The sequence below is a fragment of the Periplaneta americana genome, chromosome 16 (assembly GCF_040183065.1).
Source record: "Periplaneta americana isolate PAMFEO1 chromosome 16, P.americana_PAMFEO1_priV1, whole genome shotgun sequence".
Taxonomy (NCBI): Eukaryota; Metazoa; Arthropoda; class Insecta; order Blattodea; family Blattidae; genus Periplaneta; species Periplaneta americana.
In genome coordinates, this window is record NC_091132.1 from 85,305,929 (window position 1) to 85,332,699 (window position 26,771).

The following is a 26,771-nucleotide window of genomic DNA, read 5'->3' on the forward strand; positions in this document are numbered from 1 at the left end:
AATTTATTCTTATTAGAGTAAACATTATTTCTATTACGGTTGGAATAATCATGTAGGTAACAATTAGCGGATTACTTTTTGCAGGAAACCCTCTTGGGTTTTTAATCTGCGGTTGGTGTGTGAGGAGCAAGGGGAGTATTCAATATCAGACAAACCAGTGAGTTTTTCATGAAGTTTTAACGCTGACTGTCTTATTTCTGATTTGATGTCCATGTTATTGGTATGTAGCAATAGCGAGTTTATTGGTGTTGATTTTACAGCACCAGTAATCAGTCTCATGGCTTGATTTTGGACACAGTCTAGCTTGCTGATTGTCTGATCAGATGCAGTTATAAGGGCACCACAGCAATATAGCATGTTTAGTTTCACATATGTCTTATAAGTAGAGTTTAGCGTAGATGTAGCACATCCCCATTTGGTTCCAGCAAGCCGTTTTAGTAAAGATAATCTACCACGGGTTCTTGAAGCTATCTCGGAGCAATGATCTTTCCATGTGAGCTTATTATCAAGAGTGACGCCCAGATACTTGAATGTATGGACATTGTCCAGTTGTATATTGTTGTAGATTATGGCCGGTGTTAACTGATTGTGACATAGGGAAAAAGTTTGACATTTTGTTTTCTCAGTGTTCACGGCCATAGCGTTATCTAGGCACCATTTGTGTAAGTCTTCAAGAACGTGATTAAGAGTATTCGCAATAGCACTCTTGACTCGTGATTTCGGGGCAGCAGTCCACAGGACAAGATCGTCGGCATAAAGTAAGGCATGAACATTTGTGTTCTTAGTCAGTAGTGAAACCAAGTCATTAATATATAAGTTGAAAAAGGAACAGCTTGTAACTGGGCCTTGTGGAAGTCCTGTTTGGAGTTGTTTAAATCTTGATGTAGTGTCACCGAAACGGACTTGGCAGTATCTTTGATCCAGGAAGTTTCTAATCCATAATCTGGATCTATCCTGGAAACCCCAGCAATTGATATTACCAACCAACCCACTTGCATTACATCATATTGACTATGCACTAGATCTTATTGCAATAGAAAATAAACAGGACGAATGTAGTGAACTACTCCGTCTTTCTGCTTTAGAAACATTACAAATCCGCTACCCACAAGACAAATGGCTGCATGTGTACACTGACGGCTCCCAAATAGGAAAACACGGGCCCACTGGAGCAGGAATTCATTGCCAACTGTTCTCTACCTATCTCACTCTAGGCAACAACCATACACCTTTTAATGGAGAAGTAAGAACCATATGTACTGCTGTGAAACAACTGTTGTGCAGGTCCTTCCCATTTCCAAACATTGTCCTCCTCAGTGACTCAAAAGCAGCGATATCTGCAATTGGAAACTACTTACTACAACCAGCTAATGATGACATTCAACAATGCAGAGAAGACATCAAGAAACTAAATAAAATTGTACATTTGCAATGGATACCTTTTCACTGCGGTATTGCCGGGAATGAAGCAGCAGACTTTCTAGCAAAGAAAGGAACAACTATCCCCCTTTCATATTATAACATGCTGCCATTCCACAGAGCATCTACAAATATAAGCAGTCGAGTGAGACAATGTTTCCATGAAAGTTTGGAGGACCCAATTAAAGATAAACACTGGAAGGACGCACTAAACTCCACTCTCCCCGAATGGCCCAGAAGAGAAGCTGTTGCGACGTTCCGCGCCGCAGTCGGTCATGACTGTCTGGCTAATCACCTCCACTGCATGCTCTGTGGATGTTCCGACACCATGGACTCAAACCACATTAAGACTTGTCCAGCTCTTTCATCTGTCGGCTTTGTGGATAGGTACTGGGAGGCCAGAGACAGAATGCAGCAGTGCTGACATCCACTCCTTCATAGTTTCCTTGGACATTGTTCACTTTATTTCGTTTTCTTTCCTTTTAGTTTTTATCGCCATTGTACTGCCAATGACTCTAGTCAAGTGCCACTGCATTGAATAAAAAAAAATAAATAAAAAACATTTAGCGGTTGAACGTAAAACTTTTTTCTTCACATAAAGAAGGCACCTCAAAACATATAACGAAGGCAAAGTAAGTATGCTATGGTGATTATTATTATTATTATTATTATTATTATTATTATTATTATTATTATTATTATTATTATTATTATTATTTATGAGCACAAGTAAATGTAAGGGAAATTGTGGTCGAAGCAAGACACGATTGTCACACAATATCACATTTCTCAGAATGTTGAAGCAGCATGTATTTTGAATCTAAGAAGACAAAATGGTCTGTTGTAATGATGAGAGTGATTGGCAGGTCGTTGCGGGGACGAGTCGGACACGGAGTCAGAGCCGGGCATCCCGCTGAAGCGCAAGCAACGCCGCAGCCGCACCACGTTCTCGGGGGACCAGCTGGAGGAGCTGGAGCGGGCCTTCCAGAGGACGCAGTACCCCGACGTCTACACGCGCGAGGAGCTCGCACAACGGACCGGCCTTACGGAGGCCAGGATACAGGTACAGAGTGTTCCACCTTCTAGTCCACAGTCTACTATATACAGTCACGAAGCTTCAGTTTTGAGGGTGCTAGAAACAATAGACTGTGACGGTACTATTTTGCATTGCCTGTAATGGGGCGATATTAGCGATCCTAGTGGTGAGCAACTATCTAATGTTTGCATATTTACTACGTATTGAGCTTCGCGACTGTATATACTAGACTGTGTTCTAGTCAGTAATACTGATCCATCGTTTAGATGTCTATCCATAGACTTGGACACGGCAACAATACAATTAGAATGACAAGAAAAATATGAAGAAATGAATGCTAGAAGGGTTATTTACTTTACATGTTTTGTCGAATAACTTTACAACCGTAAAGGGTCAATCTAGAGCCTCCACCAGCCACTGAACGAATAATGCACACTTTTATCACTGCCAATGTGGCGCTATAAACCAATTTTCAATACTTTTATCACAACCACAACGCATTTCAAATCTTATTGTACCATATATAGAATTATTACTACAGTAACACATTTAGTATATCACGAAACATGTAAAATGTAATTATTATGAAAGTCGCCATTGCTTCTTCGAATTAGATCCACTAGATGGAAACCGACACGATTGGCAGAGCCGGCAATACATGAAAACGAAATGATATTAAATGTGAGGTATATTACTACAGGTGTGTAGTATTATGTGACAGAATAGGCTAGGTTTGATTGGGTGTGTATTATGTGACAGGTTAGGTTAGGTTTGATTAGGTGTGTAGTATTATGAGAAAGGTTAGGTTTGGTTTGATTAGGTGTGTAGTATTATTACTATGTTGGCAACACTGAAACCCACTGTAACATTAAAGAAATATGGTAGTATTCTTCGTTCACGCACGACGATTTTCGTATATAGGTAAGGTACGTATTTAGGACGAGTTGGATGGGCTTACAGCTCTCCCAGTGATCACATCTATTTCTACTAATCAGTACTATAATTACAAGGCATTTTCAAGGTATTTTTTATTTATTTATTAGTGGCTGGGACAGAAGAAAGATTCACCCCGTAAAGATATGAAGAGTACAGGGGAAAAACATGATAAATCACGTTTTTCTGTTGTTACAGGAGAACAAGTTAAAAGTTTCAAGATTCATTATATCCTATAGTCTTTGAGTTATCATTAGGACTAAGAATTGCATGTCGTTACATTGCGTTTCATGCGCCTCTGACTTTAGGTACCAGTACTTAATTGCGTTGGTGGGGGATTTCAGTGTGTTTCGTTCAACAGTGAATTTAGTTGATCGCTTACATTACGACCGAGTACTGCTATTCGTAACGGGTAACATCCAACATCTTGTGAAGAAGAATAATAGCAAGATGCCGAGGACGAAATTAACTTTGTCAACAAAATTACGCAATTTAATCTCCAGATATGATCCAGATGTGTTTAACATTACAGAAGGAAATATATTTTGAAATCTTAGCAAAGTTACAGTTCCAACATTTAGAGTAACTAGGCACGTGAATACAAAGATGCATAAGAAAGGAATTGACCATTATTTTAACCACAAAGAAGAGGTACAGCAAGATAACTTGAATTAGATGCGGCAGGATAAGTTGAATGAAAGACACGGCAGAGAAACTCAGGAAAAAAAGCTACGTGCATTTTTGGAAACGTATACCCAAAAGCCATTTCCGCATGACACAACTAAAATATTTCAAATAGTAGTAGTAAGTTATTTTTAAGACGCTTTATCAACATCTTAGGTTATATAGCATCTGACTGAGATGCCGGTGAAATGAGTCCGGGGTCCAACACCGAAAGTTACACATTTACCGCACTGAAACTCAACTCATATTGCATACAGTAATAGGACAACTGAGCCCTTTAGTAAAAAAGTATACCATGTCCACTTTTGGTGCATTTCAAGATACGTACATCTTCTGAAAGCTCAAGAGCATGTATCAGTAAAAAAGAAAATGGATTATGTCCAGAAATGTGAATTTCTCTGCTATCTGCTGCCATACTTGCAAATGCCTTATAATACCGGACAGCTGTATACTAGCAGCATTGGCGTGAGTGCAAAAAATCGCGGACCTGACATCTAGCGCAGAGGGATGGAATTACGTCCACATATACAAATATTAACATGGCGAGATTCGGACTATTGTTTAAAACGTGAGTTACTAATGTGGAATTATATATGAAATACTTAAGAAATGTTGAATAATATTTAATTTAAAATTATTATCTTTTATCAAAGCTGCATATTATGAGAAATATTGCATACTTCATATTACTTTCCGTAATTAATTGTTACACATTTTTTTCTTTGGTTTACCGAGACAAAATCAATCTGATATTAGGAATGAATTTACAATAATGTTTTATATACGCATTGCTGACAACTGGAAAGATAAAATTGATAGTAATCTGATGCTTGTAATAATTAGTAAAGGCATGTGGACAACAATAAAACTTAATTTGATAAAATCTTAAAATCCAATATATTTTAAATTCTATTTATTTATTAGGTCTAAATAAAAAACGAATTTGTATTTTTCTATCAACACAAAGACGAAGGAATTAGGCCTACTAAAGAATGTTGTTAACTTACGTTTTATGAACTGTCGGAAATCGAAAGTACGGTTTGGAGCAATTTGTAATGCTGCAATTGTCACAATTATAAACAGCACATATACACTCCGACATTTTAACACTAGTACTAATTCATAAAACTATTAACAAATTAACTAGCCCATCAACAATATACAATGCAGTTGATTACAGCTTGTTTCGCGAGTATCTCCATCCCGGCAGGTAGGTAGCAGCACCATCGTCGTTCGCACGTAAAACTGCTAGCTGTCCGGTATTATTATAGTAAGGTATTTGATACTTGTGTACTTCTAAGAAGTAGAAACCAGCGAATAGGGATTATTAAGAATGGACACTTCGCGTCGGTACCTTTGATGTAGCCGGACTGATTTCAATGACCTTCAAGCCAGCTAGAGCGTGAGATTCTGCTTTCTCCCTAGAGTTGGCGCTGACATCACACCAGCTAGCAGTCGACTCAACGGAAATATAATACATATAATTAATACATCTAGGTACATTATGTACTCAAATAAAATAAATTAGATCCATAAAATAATAAATCCGTCATTAACTGTAATGTCTAGACTCTAGAGTTCCTTTATAATGAGAGTTCAGACGTTGACCCCAACAACAATTAAAATATGTAACGATTTGATAGCACTGAAAATGGAAAAACAAAACTCTTACGAGAAGTAAAACCATATACCTATATTATATACAAATATTAAACGAATTTGATACTTAATTTTATAATGTATTATATTATTTTATAATATAATTTATTATATCTGAAATATAAACAATTATTATTACAACTAGTTCGTCACTGAGAAATAAGGAAAAGCTGTTAACTTGAATTTATTTGAAGCAAAGCGTTACTGGATTATGCAATAAGGTAGGCGATGTTTGAATCCTGTGTCTCAACTCTATTCTCAATTATTATCTTAGCCTATGCTCGATTACACCAACCTCTAGCGCTTGAAAGTAGAACTAAAAGCTGGCGCACAGAGAAACAAAACACAGGCAAATTCTTTATAATCCCTATTCGCTGTAGAAACATTTTGTTTGGTAATATAGTGGGTCATGTCCAACAGCTGATTGAAATGACGGATTCTGAAGTATATTTTACTGATTTAAGTGATTCTGGAAGTGATAAGATTAAGTATATAATGCTATAATATAACATATATTTGTGTACAATGTTTACGTGGCATGAAGCAATGGCTTCAAGCGGACCAGATGAAATTGGTTCATGTGTAATGAAGTATTGTCAGTAAAGGTTAAAGAATGGTGTGAAAGTTATTGTAACATATTCTGACAGTTACGGAGGCCAAAATCGCAAACTTCAAGGTGGCTATGGCTATCAGCAAAGGAGTTAGAAGTTTTGTATAAAGATTTATGAGAACAGGTCACAGTTTTCTGGCAAATGATGCCGATTTTGGTGTGATTGAAAGAGCTCACCACAAGCATAACTTATACATTCCTCACCATTGGATGGCATTGGCATCAAAAGCAAAGAAAAAGAAACCATTCAAGATTATGAAAATGCAGAAAAACGATTTTCTGTCACTACTGATAGGGTGAAAGACATTACTGTTAACAGACATAAGACTGGTGATGGACAACAGGTTAAATGGTTACACATTCAGTGTCTGCGTATAGAATCTAGAGACCCGATGATGATGAAATTCAAATACTCATTAAATTACTTAGAAAGTTGGAAGACTGTGGACTTTTCAAGACGAAAGAAAGGTCGCCCTTCACCCACAAGTGGTGTTGGTCCAGTTATTCTATATCCATAAGGAAGAGAACTCATTGAAGCTAAATTGAAGGGTCTCAAGCAACTTCTTCCTTATATACCATCTGTGCACCAAAAATTTTTCCAGAATCTTACATCCCAGGATGGAGATAATGAAAATGGGATTTTTATTTCTAAAAAGCAGCAGGAGGATGATGAAACCATTGCCTAAAGTGTTCAGTGCAAAGGAAATGTGATCTAGTTAGTGTTGTGCTATGTGATGTCATGAAAGTTGTATGCTGTGGACAGTGGATAATTCATTTCTTCTTTTTTTAATTTTAGTAGGTTATTATACGACGCTTTATCAACATCTTAGGTTATTTAGCGTCTGAATGAGATGGTGATAATGCCAGTGAAATGAATCCAGAGTCCAACACCGAAAGTTATACAGCATTTTCTCATATTGGGTTCAGGGAAAACCTTGGGAAAAAACCGCAACCAGGTAACTTTCCCCGACCGAGATTCGAACCCGGGCCACCTGGTTTCGCGGCCAGACGCGCTAACCGTTACTCCACAAGTGTGGAGTCGGATATGAATAAATGGACATGGACCAATGTTCTCCTGAAGTTTTGCCATTTAGCAATTAGAAGAACAGTAATTTTGTACCAAGCTACGGCCAATCAAAAGCATTTTTATTTAGAATTACATTTTTCTTATGCTACTCTCTTTTGCAACTAATAAAGTACTTATAATACGTATGCTAATTTATCAATCAATCAATCAATCAATCTTCTTAATGTATCCAGCTGTTTGGTGACAACATAAAGTCCACTGTAGTCTATTCAGTTGTTGTTTTTCACGAGAAAAGAGGGGTACTTTGATCGGTGTTCATTATAGATGCCTGTTGCTAGTAGCCAGAGTTGGGGTGTAGTCAATATATACTGCAGGGCTGTGTCTTCTGCAACTGGTACTGACGATTTTAATTTACTTCTTTTGTGGTTTATGGATGGACAGTATAGAAGAATGTTTTTCAGATCTTCATCATGATTATTACACCACAGACAAATAGGATTATCAGAAATGTGAAATCGGTGTAGGTACAATTGAGTGACAATGTGACCTGTTCTGGCTCTTGTTAAAAATGTTTGAACATGTCTGGACAAATTTTTGTACATTTCCAGGTCATTTGGTTTCTTTTTAACGGACTGTAAAATTTTTCCTTTGTCAGAAGAGAGCCAATTGTTGATCCATAGGTTTGTAAAATGAGACTTTACTGAAGCAAAAGCAGTGGATAGAGATATCACTTGAAGAGGTCTCGGTTGCAAATATGTTGCCTGTTTTGCAATATTATCAACTTTCTCGTTTCCAGGTATACCACAATGACTAGGTATCCATTGAAATGTTATGCTAATTTATAATTACGATATAAAACAATTTATGTAAACAAATGCAGTTTTCTCGAAATGCGACATTATGGACATGGCCCACTATTTTACTGAAGAGCTCAACTATCAGCGGCTATGTGTGTCCTTGAATGGAGCGTGCGCAACTTGGCATTACTGTGACACAGCTCCCGTAAGCGAGCGGAGGAAGATAAAATGAATGCACTGTAGTATAAGCGTATAAATGATATATTTGAAATCAATAAGCAGCAACAAAACAACAGGTTGGAGTAGGGTTAGTCAAACACGCGCGCGGAGTAATATGTTGAGAGCGAATCTTACGCTGGATGACATTAAAAAGAATCAACTGACTTCCTAAACGTACTTATTTTTATCGCTGAAAATATTACAAAGTAGCTATTGAATATAAAATTTTAATGATAGTTGTTGGAAACTCACCAAAAACATGTTCAATAATGCCGAGGATGAAAAGTGTAAAAAGAGATTAGGCCCTATTACTAAATTTATCATATAAAAATATTCCGGCAGGTTTGGTTCAGTAATCGACGTGCAAGATGGAGAAAACATACCGGTGGTACGTCGTTCAACCCATTATCTGCAGTTTCTGGTTACCAGTACCCGACAACGAGCTGTGAAGTCATGGCACTTCATCACAATGCAGGTGAGGATTTAAGGGGACTGGGTAGCCTTAGCGTATGGCTGTTGTGTATAAGTGAAATAAGTGAAGACATTTTGCTATTACTCTTCAACTTAAAAAAAAAAAAACTATTAATTAAATTTCAATTAAAAACATGGATACTTTAGGAACATTTTCCTCAGAAACCCTTTGCACTACAGTTTCCTAAAAAATTCAAGTGCATTTCCATTGCAATTAACTATATAAACATGGGTCCTATTCAATATTTTCAGAGTTACGCTAATTTGAAGTTGTTTGTAAAATAGCATTATTCTTTCGTTTTAAGGGTAAAATTACAGATAAGGAATGAACTATTCAGGAGTATCATTTCTTTAATTAATAGGCCCCGGATTTTTATGTAATATGAAAGTGCGAAATATGTGCATAAAAATGTAGTAAATATCGGGGAAATGCGTAATTAAATATGTAGTATTAATAAAATATGTAATTTAAAGTCACTATTTATTAGTGCATTAAATTCACAAAAATGTCGTCACAATTTAACTGGTCAGTTGAAGTGGGAGGATATAAGCCTGGAAAGTGACATATGAAAAAAAATTCAATAATTTACTCTAAAAAATAAAAAGAATTTAATAAAAAAATTTAAAAATCAATAATTGCCTAGATATGTATAAAAATGTTACATTCCTAGCATAATTTGTAAAATATGTAATATTACTAAGAATATATAAAAATATGTCAAATGAAACTCAATTATAACCATATCAGAACCACAAATCGCAGACATTTGTCATTTTCAGTAGTCTACAAGTAAAGGAATGCAATATGTAATTACATAAGAATCCGGTCTCTATTAATTAGATAGTATTCTGAAGCTAAAAATGTGTTGTCAATTTCATACTTGCTTCGTACAGAATTTTTTTTTTAATTTTAACTATAAAATTACATTTTTCTTACGCACTTGTCACAACAATTGTAACAAATCACGCCACTCTTGTAAATTCTTTAAAATTGTACATTAGGATGCAGAATTAAACTGTAAAGAATCAAGGTTCTAAAGTCATATGATTTGTAATAATTTATAAGGCATAACAATAATGTACTTTTAGTTGAAAATTTAAAAACTAAATCGAACCCGCAGTCTCGAGCACAGAAGGCCAGCGCTGTACCGACTACGCTACCGAGGCCGACCAGAAGATAGAAGATAACATTTTCATAAAGCTTTAAAAAAAACATTTTCTGATAAATTTAGAACGTTGGAGTCAGCTTTGCTTCTGCTTGTGAATACACATGTCCCATAAAGAACAATATTCAAATATTAGAATAAATCACATGTTGTAAAGTGAGGAAAATTACTCTAGTAAATTAGTAAATACCAAAAATTTAACAAAAAAAAAACCGGAACAATTAGTGCTCCGACTGACATAATGACTTTATAGGCTTATAATATAGGCCTACATACTAAAATGTCATGTAAAATGTTTCGCAGTTTAATTCATACCATATCCCTAAATGTTACAGGAAACTCCAATTGGCATCGCACCGGAAGTCAATTAGCCAACTACTCTGCCTTAATGCAACAATCACACGTCACTTCTGCTAGTCTGCAGCAATCGAATTTCGCATTATCGGCATCTCAAATGATTGAACAAGTGACGACGCCATCTTCCGCAGCGGCTGCCGCCACAACGTCATCTTGTACAAACTCGATTCAGGGAAATGGCAATGTAATGGGATACACAGTTCCATCTAGTGGAGTCACTGGAGACTACCAGCACTGCGATGCGGGCGCCACTGCAGTCTGGGGGACAAGACTCAATGCCGACTCTAATTGGAGCCATCATGGTTTCCCAACAATTGCAGACAATTTCGGGTAAATAATGTTTCTTCGTTCTCCTTCTTTTTGTTCCTTTGACCTGATGTTATCAAGAGAGACCATCTATCTAGCAATGCTGCCGTCCTTTTAAGTTAAAATCGGAGGATTTTCAAGCCTGTCGGTGACGACATTGGTGTAACTATTTGCTATAATAGAATCGATAGATGCATAAACAACATGAGTCCAATTTTTATCGAAATTGAATTAAGTGCTGTACACATAGGCGGAGTTGTGGGGGACATGGGGGCACTACCCCCCACCCAAACTTGTCTTTACTCTTTTTTTTATTAATGTTAGAAAATATTGAATTCAAAACATCTTATTTGCTTTTGGTTATGATTATGTTTCTGTGCTTAAATTGATGAATTAATGTCTTCAGATCATGTGTCTGGACTATAATATTTATTTTAAATTTCAGAATGTATAAGAATTTCTATAACTCATTTGAGGATTGAAAGCACTGTAATGTTTCTTTTGTAACAACCTGTACTCATGCGCATGAAGTAGATGGAGAGAGAACCGTTCCTTTGGGGGGGGGGGGCAAAGCAAAACCGTAGAATCCCCATATAACGGGGTTACAAGGGACATCATTTATCTCATAGCTTGATTGTGGTACAGGATATCGGAATGTGATTATTATATTTTCGAGGGCATGTTTCTTACAGTGTTACATCCATATCCGCGATGTTTCGGACCGAGTTGTATAGGACTTGAACTGTAGGTCTGCTACAAATTATAATAGAGCATAACGTAAAAAAAATTCCTTTTTCTCTCTCGTACAGAAACACATGCATACATCAATAAAACTACGTAACAGTGCTAACAGAAACATTTTATATGAAGTTTACCTTCCTGAAGATATCATATCTCGTCTTTAAGTTTACACATTATACTGGTATCACTTTTCTTTTTTCTGCATCGTTGTGCAGTATATTATTCATATTTCTCTAAGTGGCGGCCTGAACATCTGCAGACTCTTCTAACACATGAGTGCAGGCTGAAGACATTAATTCATGTGCAGGCTGAAGACATTAATTCATGATTTTAAGCACAGAAACTTAATCATAAACAAAAGCAAAAAAGATCTTTTGAATTCAATATTTTCTAACGTCAATAGAAAAAAAAGAGTTCACAAAAGTTTGGGGGGGGGGGGACAGTGCCCCATAACTCCGCCTATGCTCATGCGTTAGAAGTCTGCAGGTGTTCAGGCTACCGTTTGGAGAAATATGAATAATATTCTGCACAACAAAGCAGGAAGAAGAAAAGTGATCCCGATATAATGTGTAAACTTAAAGACGAGATTAAATAAAATAATTAGATTTTAAATTTCATATGATATCTTATTATTATTATTATTATTATTATTATTATTATTATTATTATTGTGAATTTTATTAGTTACAACAATGTAATTTATTCGTCACAACAATAATTCCTTTCTACAATTCACCTTAAACGCTCTCGTCAACAATTGGATCTTCACTCACACAGTATTTGTTATAGCACTCCACCGACGACAATGACAATTTACTTGGACTAGTACGAACAACAATTAACTGTTAATCTTAACTAATATTTACAAAGCACTATTTACAAATCAGAACTATCAGTTCTCAGTTCACAGTTCTTCTATCTCAGTCCTCGAGTTCACGGTATCTCGAACCACAGACCTTCAGAGACAGTTCACTGTACTCGAACTCGGGTCCCTCCAACTGCGGTCCACTGCACTCGAACTCAGGTCCCTCCAACTGCGGTCCACTGCACTCGAACTCAGGCCTTCGGATGCTGACGCAGATGCGGACGCACACTCGAGTCGAACTCCGGCTGGCTTGCTTGCTCTAGCTTTCTCACTGACTGAATAACTGAAAACTCTACAACAACTCTCTAGTTCGCTGGCGCCTGCTCTTTTATAGCAAAATCATAGTTGCGAGAACCTTCTACAGGTGTGTAGAGAATTATCTCAATATCTCTACATCGGCGCATTTCTGGAAGGGCCGGGAAGGTCCGTTCCCCCTTCCCTCCGTAAGCAGCTGCGCGCGCGGACTCGTCGCGTGACGTAATACACCCTCTCTCTTCTCTCCACCGCGCGACGTCACTCAATGTTCCGTGGAGCCTGTGCGATCTGCTTTCATGCGGGACGCTGGTCGTGAGTTCGAATCTCACGTCGCTGTCACATTATTATTGTATCTCCAATGGGGGTAGCCCTATTTTACATATGTATGCTAGAGCTATAGTTTTACACAAAAGAGACAACCATAAAGACAAATAGAGAAGAAAGATAAAATAGCTTACACATTGAAAACAAAACATAAACAATCCGTAACTTAGACATTGCGATTGCAAAGCAAACATCAGGCATCAATTTGAAACATACAGAAAAGCAATTACAACACACATACGTAACACTTCTTAAAAGCCGTCCTTTATAACACAAATATGTAACTTTCCGTATCTTCAGGAAAGCTTAACATAAAAAAAGTTTCTGTTAGCACTGTTACGTAGTTACGTGTTTCTGTACAAGAGAGAAAAAGGGAGAGGGATTATTTTAAATTATTTGTAGTAGATCTACAGTTCAAACCCTATATAATTCGACCCGAAACATCGCGGATATCGATGTAACACTGTAAGAAAATGCCCTCCCAAAATAGTACATTATGCAACGAGCCTATAATGGAGGTAATTAAGAAGTGAGTATGGATATTTATGAAACGAGCGCAAGCGAGTTTCATAATTTTCATACGAGCTTCTTAATTACCATTATAGGCGAGTTTCATACGACTTTTTATGCTCGACCATATTTCTAACTTGATATTATTAATTTTATTGTATCTGACCTGTATCCCGAATGTTGTGAGATGTGCGCAGACGCGAAAGTATTGATTTTTTTCCGAGGAACAGATGTGCACATTGACCTTGCTAGGCCATAAGAACCTACAGAGATAATATTGAAATAAAATTACACATTGAAAAACGAGATGACAAATTGGATTTATTTGAATATTATTTACAATTAACGCTAATTATTATAGTAACAGAACATAACCTTCTGCGACAGTATTGGATTTCCAGCCTCCGTGACTTTTCGCTAATTCTCTTTCGATTGCATATTCGAGAATAATCTATACTTGCGGTTTTATAACGGTAGAAAGCTGACCTGTCATTGGCTGAACAGTTGTAACCTGAGTCGTCATTGACTGAAAGACCTGACCTTTAATGAGTAGGTGTACTTTAATGACATGCATTAAAGGTCTGCTACCAGGTGTATAATTACTACATTTCGGCATGGTCGAGCATAAATATCTTTATTAAATGATCATATTCCGATGTACTGTACTGTACTGTACTATAGTAAAGCTATAATGGAGAAGGAGGTAAATGATGTTCCCCATAACCCTGTTACATGGGGATTCTATGGTTTTACTTTGACCCCCCCCCCCCAAGGAAACGGTTCTCTCTCCGCCTATGGCTGTACATTTCGTATATGGGCCTAATAGAAGCATGTCTTAATGCATAAATAACTTGAGTCCTTCAATTTAAAATGGGTAAGCTTACACATTCATTTTCATGTTCTTTGCATAAACAAAGCAGTAGCTACCTATGTTTGCACAATCAACGTCACACAAAATGTACAAAATACGTGTCTTTCAATAAAACGACTTTTTTATTATTATTATTATTATTATTATTATTATTATTATTATTATTATTATTATTATTATTATTATTATTATTATTATTATTATTATTATTATTATTATTATTATTAGAAATTTCATATCCTCAAATCACTCGGCCTGGAATTTACACTTTCTTATTTACATTTTTATGCTGAACTATAAAAATGCTGTAAATTCATTAAAATAACACAAAACACAGTAAAAACGATAAAAACGTCTCTAGATCTCGAAGTCTACGAAGAAAAACAGGATCTCTATAAGTATCTATAAGCATATAGTGGAGTATTTTAAATTTAACTAGGTCTAAAACCTTAACCATATTGAAGTTTATGGCTTGCTATAGGTTGTCGAGAAGTTATTCAAAAAATTATTTAAGGACTTTAGAAAGTACATAGGAGGATCGAAAAGTAACACACAATAATTTTTTGTGTAACGTATTTAATAGGTAAGCAAAACGAAATAATGCACAAGAAAGCTACAGGTTTTACCTATTTTTCAACATAGGAACCAAGTCTCTCAACACATTTCTCCCATCATGGCACTAGACTCAGTACACCTCGTCCATAAAATTCCGTTTTCAGGGCGTATAGCTATCTGAGCGCGACTGATTTCACTTCTTCATCCGAACCGAAGCGTTCACCTCCTAGAAATTCTTCATTGGTTCGAAGAGGTAAAAGTTAGATGCTGCGAAGTCTGGACTGTAGTGTGGGCGATTGCCGCCTTACATTGGGTGGGAGACCGGAATATGCTTCGTCGGCGGGCCTCTTCGAAGAAGCTGTACCACCTGGAGATATTAATAATAATAATGATGATAATAATAATAATAATAATAATAATAATAATAATAATAATAATAATTTATTTTAGCTGGCAGAGTTAAGGCCGTAAGGCCTTCTCTTCCACTCAACCAGCAAAAAGTATACATACATATGTATGAACTTACAAAGAATTTAACAATTTGGTTTAGATAATAGCTACATGTATACAAGAGTTATTTACGAATTAAACAACAAAATATTATGAACTATTAATTAAACAGTGAAATACAAACTATCAGGGGCGGCTTTTGAAGGGGGGCTGCGGAGCTGCAGCACCCCCAGACATTTGTGGCTCTTGTCTCGTTTTATGTTGTGAAATACATTTATTATACATTCTCATTTAGCGGCTCGAATTATTTAAAAATTTCGTTCTCATTGACATGCAGGCAATCGTTGCCCATCAGTTAAATCTCATAATCGAAAGAGCCGCTAAACAAAATAGCCTACAAAGCCCGCATATTTTTTTGCTGATTTATCCAGTATCCCTGCTTTCTTCTCTCGAACTCCACACAGTCTGTATTAGATTAATGTGTTGCAAAGACAATTCCATCAGCTGGGGCAACAAGATGGAGTTTTAAAATAAGAATAGTAAATGTTCATGAGAAGAAGGAGCCATTGCTAGAATGTTTTCAAACCATAATGAAATCTGAAACAGCTAACAACATCACAATAAATGAGGCAAGCGCCCTGGTGCGTACTCTTGAAGATCCTGAATTCAATTTCTGGCTCAGTTTTTTTCATTTATTGATGTATCATGTAGATATATTATACAACCAACTACAACATCGCCAGTTAGATATTTCTAGGGCTCAAATCTGCATAAAAAAATTAAGTTATGGTTTATTTCACGACTGCGCAACTGCAGGGGTTATATCAGCGTCGCCCGTGTGCCAGAATTTTGTCCCGCAGGATTCTTTTAAATGCCAGTAAATCTACTGACATGAGTCCGTCTCATTTAAACACACTTAAATGCCATCGACCTGGGCCGGGATCGAACTCGCAACCGACTATGCTACCGAGCCCGACTCTGCATTGCAAGCTTTGTTAATGCCATACAGACAATACGGAACAGTGCACGGTTGAGCAGCGAGATCTGTGAAAATGAAAACCCTAAACAGCGTCGTAAGATCGAAGGGATTAAGACAAGGGTTGCGGCAGCCAAGGAAGTGTGTGACCTCATTATCACACAAGCTAACACCCGATTCCAGTTCATAGGTCATCTGATATTATCTTCTATTCTGTGTGAAGAAAAATTTTAATGCTATAAAAGCTCATTTCCTGAAAATAACCTGAAGGTATGTGTGAAGCTTTTTCCAACGTTCGATAAAGACAAACTAAAAACGGAACTCACTGTGTTGTATCAGAGACAAGAATTCAGAAATATCAGTGACGCAGTCAAACTCTTAGAGTTTCTTCTATCTGAGAACTTGCAGGCCTCATTTTCAGAAGTTACGGCACTACTACGCATAGCTATCACCATCACCATACCAATGACAGCTTCCGAACCAGAACGTTGCTTTTCATGTTTGAAGAGAATAAAATCCTATCTCAGAAATACGATGAGAGAAGAGAGACTGACCGCATTAGCTATGTTTTCCATTGTAAAAACTATGTTAAACGACATATCGGATTTTAATAAGAAGATGATTCTAAAGTTTGCAACCTACAAGACAAGGCGCATGGAATTAATCTTTAAATAATGTAAGTTGCATTTTTTTTTTGTATGCAGCCCCCCTGAATTCAATGCCCACGAGCCGCCACTGCAAACTATGTAGCAGAATTAAGCTAAAATACATAGAATGTTAATATATTTCAAATAATGTTAGATAATAGAAAGAGATTATTATGAGACAATTTTGAAAGTACAGCACTATCAGGATGCATGTCTAAAGGAAGGAGTAACAATGTAGACAGTGATAGTTTAAGTCAGTATGATTGGAGTGAAATGCTAAGAAGGTTATCTTTTAAGATGTTTTTAAAAGTGTTTATTTTCTTGCAGCCCCTAATATTTTGTGACAGGCAATTCCATTGTCGCGAGGTGGATACTGTAAAAGATGATGAATAACGAGATGTTCTATGAAGAGGTATACTTAACGCGCCACAGATAAGTGATCTGGTATTTACGTCGTGGTTAGAGTATAGATAAGAAAAACGAGACGAAAGGTAATTTGGTATTGAAGTGTGCAGAATTCGAAAGAGTAAAGACAAATAGTGTAAAGTTCTACGTTCTTTAAGTCGGAGCCACGAAAGACTTGCGAAGGACGGTGATATGTGATCATGCTATTGTCCAGACAATAAGCATCATACACCTCCAACATTTCCCTGTGAATTTCATTCGGACCTTTTCGTTTTGCCCACAAAAAACGGACTACACCTCGTTGTTACTCACGAGTAGACGATGCTAGTACACACGCCACCTTTACTCAGCAGTTACTGCTCGTTCCGCCAGGCACCTGATCGAGCCATTGCCGTCTGTAAGGCAAGATTCAAACTAAATATCTGCCAACTTTGAACGTCCTAACCAAAATAGTATTCCGTAAAAAAATGGTTATGCATTACTTTTCGATCCCCCCTCATATCTGACTTGCCTACTTCTCTTAGGCTTCGGCCACAGTGCAAGCGGCTGGCGGCGCGGCGCGTTGAGTGGCGGCGTGGATGAATCACAAACGCATGTTAGCAAATGCAGGTGGCCAAGTTTGAGCAGAGCGGCATTTTTAAGGGGAAGTTGGTTCAAGGACAACGCTACACGCCGCTGGCCGCTCGCTCTTGCTTGAGATTTTAGCGGCGCCGCTCACAATTGCAAGTATGAATTGTCAAGAAATGAGAAAGAAGTTATCATTTAAGAAGTGAAAACCCGAATATTCCTGTGGAATAATTGGGAGAAGAACTTCAAAAACCTCTCCATGACGAGGAATATGTAGAAAGACATTTCACTGAACGCGAATAATATTTTTATAATATGCCGTGTGATAATGATGATGATGATGATTATTATTATTATTATTATTATTATTATTATTATTATTATTATTATTATTATTATTAATCATACTTCGTAGAATATTGTTGGGATAAACACTCAGTGCTGCGTACAATATTAAACATATTCCAACTCCGAAATAAAGGTACAATTATGTGATTTAAATATTTCTCTTGTTACGATTAACGATCGTTAAAGCAAAGAAATACCGGTAGGATTAAAACTATTATTATTTACAATCTCATACAAGAAATTGGCACTTCTGTTATGAAAAAACACAATCTATTAAGTACAAATTATAATGTTATATAAACATCTGCGACTGATTGAAATAATCAGTGAAATTATCCTTATTTGTCTATCAAATTCACTGCAACTATTATTCCTGCGATCTGAGTTCTAATGAGTTTGCACATCATCAGTTCTCTAATTTGTAAAGTCGTTTCATGATAATGCAGATCATTCTTCGTCGCAATCTTTTCTCAAATGGAAGATTATAATATGTGCTGGCTCTTTTCACATTTGTGTCCATATTTCTATCGTGAATCGCCACTTAGCACGCAATATTCAGAAAGCACATTCCACGTATTATTTTTCGAACACTAGATAAACGTTGATTAAAATTTTCCCTTCTAGGCGTTAGTTCTCTCACTAGATATTGCCTCATAAGATAAAGTTTTAGAGGATAGGCTTCATCTCCAATAAGTACAAATGATACCTTTACAATTGAGTTCGATAGTTCAGGCACATTGAACCTGTTGGTCTCCAACAAATTGAAAAGTGTAAAGTTGTGAAAATGCCTCCACCACTGTGTTTTCCTCTTCCCACCAAATCAATGGTTAAAATGTTTAGTCTGCGCCAGCAATACTCTGTAGCAATACTACGTAAATTAAAATATCTGGAACTGAATTTATCAGGACCCTTTACCTGACCATGCTTTTCGTCGTTTGTTACGAAACAATTAGGGAACCACAACGTTCGTAGTAATCACTGACTACTTCGTTTAATTTTTCTTTATTTGGTTATGGTATAAATTATTTAATCGATTCATTTTAGATTACCTCACACGTTTCTCTTGTCATTACAATTGCTGTAAATTTTCCTACCCTGAAGGAAAATGCCAGTAATCGCAATGATGTCCCTGTGGTTATAAACCTACAAGAAAGAGTAATGTTAGAAATTTACCTTAAATTTTTGTTCATTTTAACGTAGTAGAAGACTTAATATTAGAATATATTAATATTTCAGTCACTAATTCATTAAATATTCATTATTGCATTCTATTTCAGAAGACGTGGCAAAAATAAGTCGTAGAATTTAAAAGATAAATTTGAGAAGGAACTCCAGAAGCTCCCTAAGATACGAAGCGGTTCCGAAGCTCTTGAACCGCTACATCGTTATGGACGTTTTTCGACCTGACGATGTTTATGAAGGACGTCGTCCTTTCTGATAGGACTGTAGGAAATCTTTCCTTCCAGGAGATCCCATCGACTCCAAACAGTCCTGATTTGGGAGAAAGTAAAGACAATTATCAGCGATGATAACGTATCACTTCAGACGAATATGTGTTCGAATGCCTCAACACCAAAGACAAGGGCTCGAATATAAATCTAAATTATTTAAATATATATCACTTATATAAAAATATATTTATGTTAAATCTATTTATCAATAATTGGTTATTTAAAAATATATATATATATATATATATATATATATATATATATATATATATATATATATATATACACAATAATATAAAAAAATAATTGATGCTGAAACTAGAGTAGTTCGATATCCTGTTAATAAAGCAACGGCAAGAGAGCATATTTTCAGTGGTACGGAGCACAATTTTTAATGTCTCTTTTGCAACATATGAAAAGTAATAATTAGGCCTATAAGTGCAGTGGAAAAATTAAAATTGCACAGCACACAATTGCAAGAAGTTTTAAATGCAATAAATCAAAATGAAAAAAAATGAAAAATGTTGAAAACTGCTCATTTCTAATGTTAAATTTTCGTAAGTATAAACATGTGTTTTTTTTTTTTGCCATATAAGATGCAGCCCATGCAATTATTCGTAATGAATGAGACTTAATTCCATCAACACAAAAATTTAAGGATTCGTAGGACTATTCTCATTTAATTTAATTTATATGCAGTATAGCCTACCTGCATCATTGTTCGAAGAATGCATGATCCTGTGTCTTTAACTTAAAATAATTATATCTTAATATAATGATTAGCCATTGTGCAATAGTGATAAATCTCCGAAATTTGATGGCTTGCTTCTGTAGTCGCTCCTTATTTTTATTCAGAAAATAGTCGAAAGTTGTAATAGGCATGCGAGTATACTTAAAATATCTATCTGGAAATGTCCCTAATTCTCCATACAAACGATGAAAGTCTCAGAGGTTCACATCTCTTATTAAATGGATGAACATAAAATTCTCTTCCATTCCTATTTTAAGCTGTTCTTTCTAGATAAGAATTGCCTAAAAGCAAACACTGCCATGATCTCATCTCCACACCACGCCGAGCCGCGTCGCTCACCAACTCTGCGCTATATGGCCACACCAACGCTCTTTCCTCCCCACTCCTCAATTTTTCGAGAGCGGTACCGCGCCGCTCGACGCTTCCACTGTGGCCGCAGCCTTAGGGTAAGTGTCCTGAAGAAATTGTGTCAGATTTTAATTAAACACTGTTTCAATTAACTAAATTATTTTTCATTGCTTTTTTTTTGCTGCATTGCTAATTTATTGTTACTGTGTTTCTGTATCAAAATCAATAAATATTGAGTCTTAGGGCTGCCATATATATAGGCCTATAATAATAATAATAATAATAATAATAATAATAATAATAATAATAATAATAATAATAATAGTCTACAAATTTTAACTTTGAAAATTGTGCCGAAATGAAACATTGTTACTATCCACATATTTGCCATGCTGAATCCAAAAATGGAACCCATTTTTCAGCAGCACCCTCAGATTTTCAGATATTACCCTTATTACACTTCTGAAAAGTTCGATACTAACTAAGCAGTTCCACATTTTTAATATCTAATGCAGAATGCACAAACATAGTCTTCCACTATTATAGTGGTGTTAGTACTAAAAATAAACTATCCTTCATGTTATAATGATGTAAATGGCTATTTACATTTACGTATTGGAAGGCAGGCATCGCTTTAAAACACTTTATTGTGTATGTTGTAGTATTCTCTCTTTGTATGAACCAGCAGTAATCACTCATCATAGATTGATCCCATCTCCCTTTATAACGCTGTTCCATCTGTAAAATGTCTTGATGAAAGCGTTCCCTTTGTTTGTCACGCACTGCACCCAAGTTTTTAGGAAAGAAATCTAAATGAGAATGTAGGAAGTGAATTTGACAGACATCCTGTACCCAAAATTCTTATAATTTTGAAAAAGATTCTGAACTAGTTCGTCATGATTTTCTTCCTTCTTGTTGCTGAGGGACCCATTCACAACACTTTTAAATGAGTCCCATGCTGCACGTTCGTTTGGAGTTAATTTTTTCTAAAAAAAATTGGTCACCCATCACTTTTTTAATCTGAGGTCCAATGAATATTCCTTCTTTTAATTTTATATCACTCAAACTAGGGAATATTCTTCTTAGATATTTCAGACCTTCGCCTGTTGTGTCCATACCTTTCATAAAGTTCTTAATGAGCCCTAATTTAATGTGTAAAGGATGGAGATATATTTTTTGTGGGTCCACTAAAAGTTTAAATTTTACATTATGTTTCCCAGGAGTGAAATCTTCTCTTCTTGGCCATTCCTTGACTGTATAGTGATGTTGAGTATCTCGGCTGTCCCAAAGGCACAGGAAAAAGGATATTTAGTGAATCGACTCTGCATTCCATGTAGAAGACTTTAAGATCCCGCAAATATGCCAACAATGGTTTTCATATTTTAATGGCTTCAAGAATACGACACATGTTTTTGTACTGTATGTTTCTTTCATTGCTGCGCTGTATGCTACAGATATGGAGGGAAGTTTATTGCAATTGTGTAACAAAATGGCTTTCAGACTAATTTTAGAAGCATCTATAAATAAGCGCCGCTCCTCAGCATTATGTGTAACACCTAGTTTTAATCTGTCCATTTACATCGCTGCATGCACAAACTCCAGAACCTGTAACTATGAAAAATGGTAGATCCTTATGTATGTTTCTAAATACTGAAACATTAGCATCTTTATCCAGCACCTTCCATTCCTGAAGACGAGATCCTAGAAGCTCAGTCAGCTGTTTAGTTAAGTACAAATCACGTATACCAATCATTGAGTTCTACCTATGTTATTAAATGTGGCTTTTCTTCTCTCTCTTCATCTGGGATGTAGACGTCATCCCTTGGTGTAGAGGGCTGCACATCATCAGATGACGTTATGTCAGATTCCGATTCTTCTTGGTATGTAGAAGGTGGAATGGGAACAAGTAAATTTTCTCCGTGAGGTATTGGTCTTATAGCTGACGGGAGATTAGGATACTGAATGAGTCTCTTATTTTTTTAAGAAAATCCAGTAACATTGATTAAGCAGAAATAACAATCATCTTAGTGGTTTTTTTTTGCTCACACCATACCATTGGTTCGGAAATTTTTTAAAACTACACCTTTGCTTCTTCATTTCATTTCACACAGAACAGCTCACACTACTAACAAAACCTCTACACTCGAACTAAACAAAGTACAGACTGTCTCTGTTTTCATTACCAGGTATCCTATAAGTCTATCTTATCTTTCAAGTATCAACAAACCATGATTCAGATGTGTCAAGTGAAGAGGGACTTGGCATAATGGATAGAAACCAAAGAAGCGCTGCTACATATATACTAGGTATTGAAAAATGTGTATAAATTCTATATTTACAACATTAAATTATTGAAATTTATTTCATGTGTACCTTGTTAAATGGGAATACGTATGCATATATCAAAATTAAACGTAGGCACCTGTGGCTTCCACCAATTTCCTCAAGCGGCCGGTAATGGAATCCACAGTCTTCTGGAGGAAGTTGCGTGGGGCATTGGTGATAATGCCCTGAATCCGTGATTCCAATTCTTTATCGTCTCTGGAAGAATTATGGCATTCCTTCCTTTCTCCATATGGCACCATCTCGAACAAAAACAACGGAAATCCACACTTCATAGCGAGCAGCAATCTGCGCACTCTCGCGAACACATAGGTGATCGACCATCTTTGCTATTGTTGCGCAAACTGCCCCTCACGGTCATCATCTATACTACGGACGAACAAAAATTCAAATTCTATTTAATGATTTATATATACACACAATTTTCATTATGGTTCCATCGATATTAAAAATTCTACAGCCAATTAATAATACCTAGTTACTTCCCGCCCGCACTGTATTTAAGGCTATTCATAAAATATAACATTGTTGCAGTGCTCAGAAACCGGACGTGATGAGCAAAATCTGATTACATATTCGTAATCAGCGCATCAGACTTGGTAATAATCAGCATTCTGTTTGTCAGCACAAAAAATGTTGTAGACTAGTGTAATAATAACAATAATTTTTATATGCAGATTTCCAATGTTTACACATCTTTCTGTGCCTAAAGTCTTATTCTTGTTCTCCAGTCTTCTCTATCCATCCAATCCACGTCGTTCAGTCTGCAGTCTCTCATCTCTGTTCTGATCTCTTTAACCATGAATTTCGAGGTCTTCCCTTCCTTCTTCTCCCAGACGGACACCATTCCAGCACCATTTTAGGTAACCTTTCTTCTGGCATTTTTCTCACAGTCCATACCAGGTCAACTGCTTATATCTAAGATAATCCAAAACAGAATTTTGAATATTCATTTCATCTCGTATACCGCAGGCCTAACTGTATTTCTAATTTTTTTTCTAATTTCGAATGTCTCGCTGATCTTCTTAAAAAATCCTTTTCCGTTGTCATGTGTTTTGATGCTAATAATAATAATAATAATAATAATAATAATAATAATAATAATAATAATAATAATAATAATAACAACAACAACAACAACATACGTCTTGTCATCACCAACAGAATTCGATATCTTCTGATTCGTGGGTTTCTATTATTATTATCATCTATGTTATTAACTAGAATTTGCAGTGAACAGAAACAGTGATGCAGCCTCTGTAGGAATAATCCTGTTTCTCTATCAATTTGCCATCGTCTTATCACATCATCATCATCATCATCATCATCATCATCATCATCATCATCATCATCATCATCATCATCTCCATGATGAAGTGTGAGTTTGTTAGCCAAAATTCTAACATAGTCTCAGGCACATAAAGGGTTTCACATCTGAATATACTCCGCCCGTGAATTCTGTAGAGTCAACTGACGCATGATGTCACTCGAGTGAGGGCGGAGCCTGCATCCTTCCATTTCCCAAGCTAGCGAGTGAGCAGGCGAGAGTTCACATAGTGTGTTGTGTTCCCTCTCTGACGCGTCATTCCTTTTGCACCCTGACTACTCATTGGACAAACCAGCTAGGACACCAGTTGCGCAGAAGGATTGTTTTGTGACTGGCACTCTACAAATCCCACTGACAAATAATAGCTAGTGAAAAGAAGAAATGTGTTCAGATTAAAAAAACGACATATACAGTAGATAGATATTTATTTGTCATCAATATATTTATATTAGTTATGGTGTACCACAACTTATGTATATGGGTTTCACCATAACTTTTTATTACATATACCTACAATTAGCATGCAATCCCGACAACCTGTTAAATTAATAGCTCTTCTACTCTCGCTATTTATACTTAACTGCAAACAGTCAATTTCTTCTTATTGATCTTAAATATCCACCATCTGTTCGTTCCACACTTACGTTCCTTCCTGCATTCTAATCTTGCTAACTAAATTTATATATAATTCCGTCTTTCTACATTACATCTAACTCGTAACACTTCACCCGGTTATACTCATTGGGATCTTTTTTCTACCTAATACACGTCATTATAATAATCTTATTAAATCTTGACATGAGCATCTAGGTCACTTTAGTTTTATCATTAATTTCTTAACCACAATCAACACTCAGAAAAAACTATAGAAAACTGTAAATACTATCACTAAGATCATCTTTAATAAACTTCACTACATCACTTTCCAAGATTTACTTCTTTACAATAAACTTCAATTGGTGACTATATTTAGGGGAGAGTAGGGTAGTATCGAACATCGGGTAATATCGGACAGTGCATTTCTTTCATCTACCAGAGATGGTAGTACTTGAATGACGTGGTTACGTAACTGTATGCAACATCACAGAAACGTAACCATGTCATTCAGGTACTAATCATCTGGTTGTAGTTGAAAGAAACTCACTGTCCGATATTACCCGATGTCCGATACTACCCAACTCTCCCCTATTAAGTAGCCACTTTTTAATTTCCCAACATGGCATATACAGTAATATTCTTCTGAAACTGTTAAAGTGAAATGTTGTTCGCAGGATGCTTGCAAGCTCCGGGACAGGAGACATGCTGTCTGGCAGCGGAGGTCTTCAGGTAGACCAATCTGTGCACCAGTCCAGCACACACCACCAGCACCAATTCGGGTCCTCCGTCTACAAGGGATATTGTGCCCGATCGTCGACAGTGCCAACGACTCCTTCCCTCGGCATCTTCTGATTGCAGAAATGGAGACAATTCTTATTTATCACACAATAGGACTTACATGTCTGCAGAAAAATCCTTTATCTATAACGAGAATTGGGCAAATGTTCATCAAACCGCGGCTAAGAGAGGAACAGATAAAAAATCATGTGCGTAGTGACGATAATTATACGGGGACTAATTTAAGAAGGACCTCCATATATGACACTTCCATCACATCGCAAGCTCAGTAGCATTTTCTGTTATACTATACTCCTCGCATAGTTACCGTGAATTCGGCCACCATTTCGACGGTAGTAGGTAACTTTAGTTTTTAAAATCTGTTTTGCGGGGCAAATATTAATAAACAACTTAAAAATGAATACCAGTGCACCTTATCTGTGCCACAAGAGATGTTCAAAGTGTCCTCCTTCTGCTTGAATACATTATTGCAGTGGCCGGCATATTCCGTGCTGTGATGTCATATGACGGAGCCGCCTTGCTCTTTGCTCGGCAATCTCTGCATACTGAGCACAGTGTGGAGAGAAGATTCAACTGAACAGTGGCGGTATGGCGCCTCTGCATTGACAGAGCGTGATCCATTCTTCTGAGATAGTATGAGAACAGCATGAGAACAGCACAATTACAATACATTTGTACGAAAACAAAACTGCACACCCGTGATAAATCAATGTAACAAAATATTTTGGTTTGTAATGGATTTAATATACTTACAATAACATGAAATTCATAACACAGCCAGCTGCAGAAGCATTCTCATATATAAATGAAGCTCCGAAACTGCTATAAACATACAAATATAAAAATATGTAAATACTTCAAGCCAGTGATCGGCAGAATCAGTGCTCTGTGACGTCATTACTCAGAGCAATCGTGCTCTTTTTTAAGAACATCGGCATCCAGAGCTCTAAGGGGGAAG

General features: G+C 36.4%; 1 protein-coding gene across 1 annotated transcript in view; it reads left to right on the plus strand.

Annotated features, from left to right (window-relative positions):
- LOC138691393 (protein gooseberry-like) overlaps positions 1-25,867 on the plus strand; it is a 196,192-nt gene extending 170,325 nt beyond the window's left edge. Inside the window, exons 4-7 of the mRNA XM_069813306.1 lie at positions 2,286-2,482; positions 8,727-8,859; positions 10,357-10,708; positions 25,690-25,867. Of these exons, the coding sequence (XP_069669407.1) occupies positions 2,286-2,482; positions 8,727-8,859; positions 10,357-10,708; positions 25,690-25,867 (860 nt within the window). The remainder of the gene's footprint in view (positions 1-2,285; positions 2,483-8,726; positions 8,860-10,356; positions 10,709-25,689) is intronic.
- The last annotated feature ends 904 nt before the right edge of the window (positions 25,868-26,771 follow it).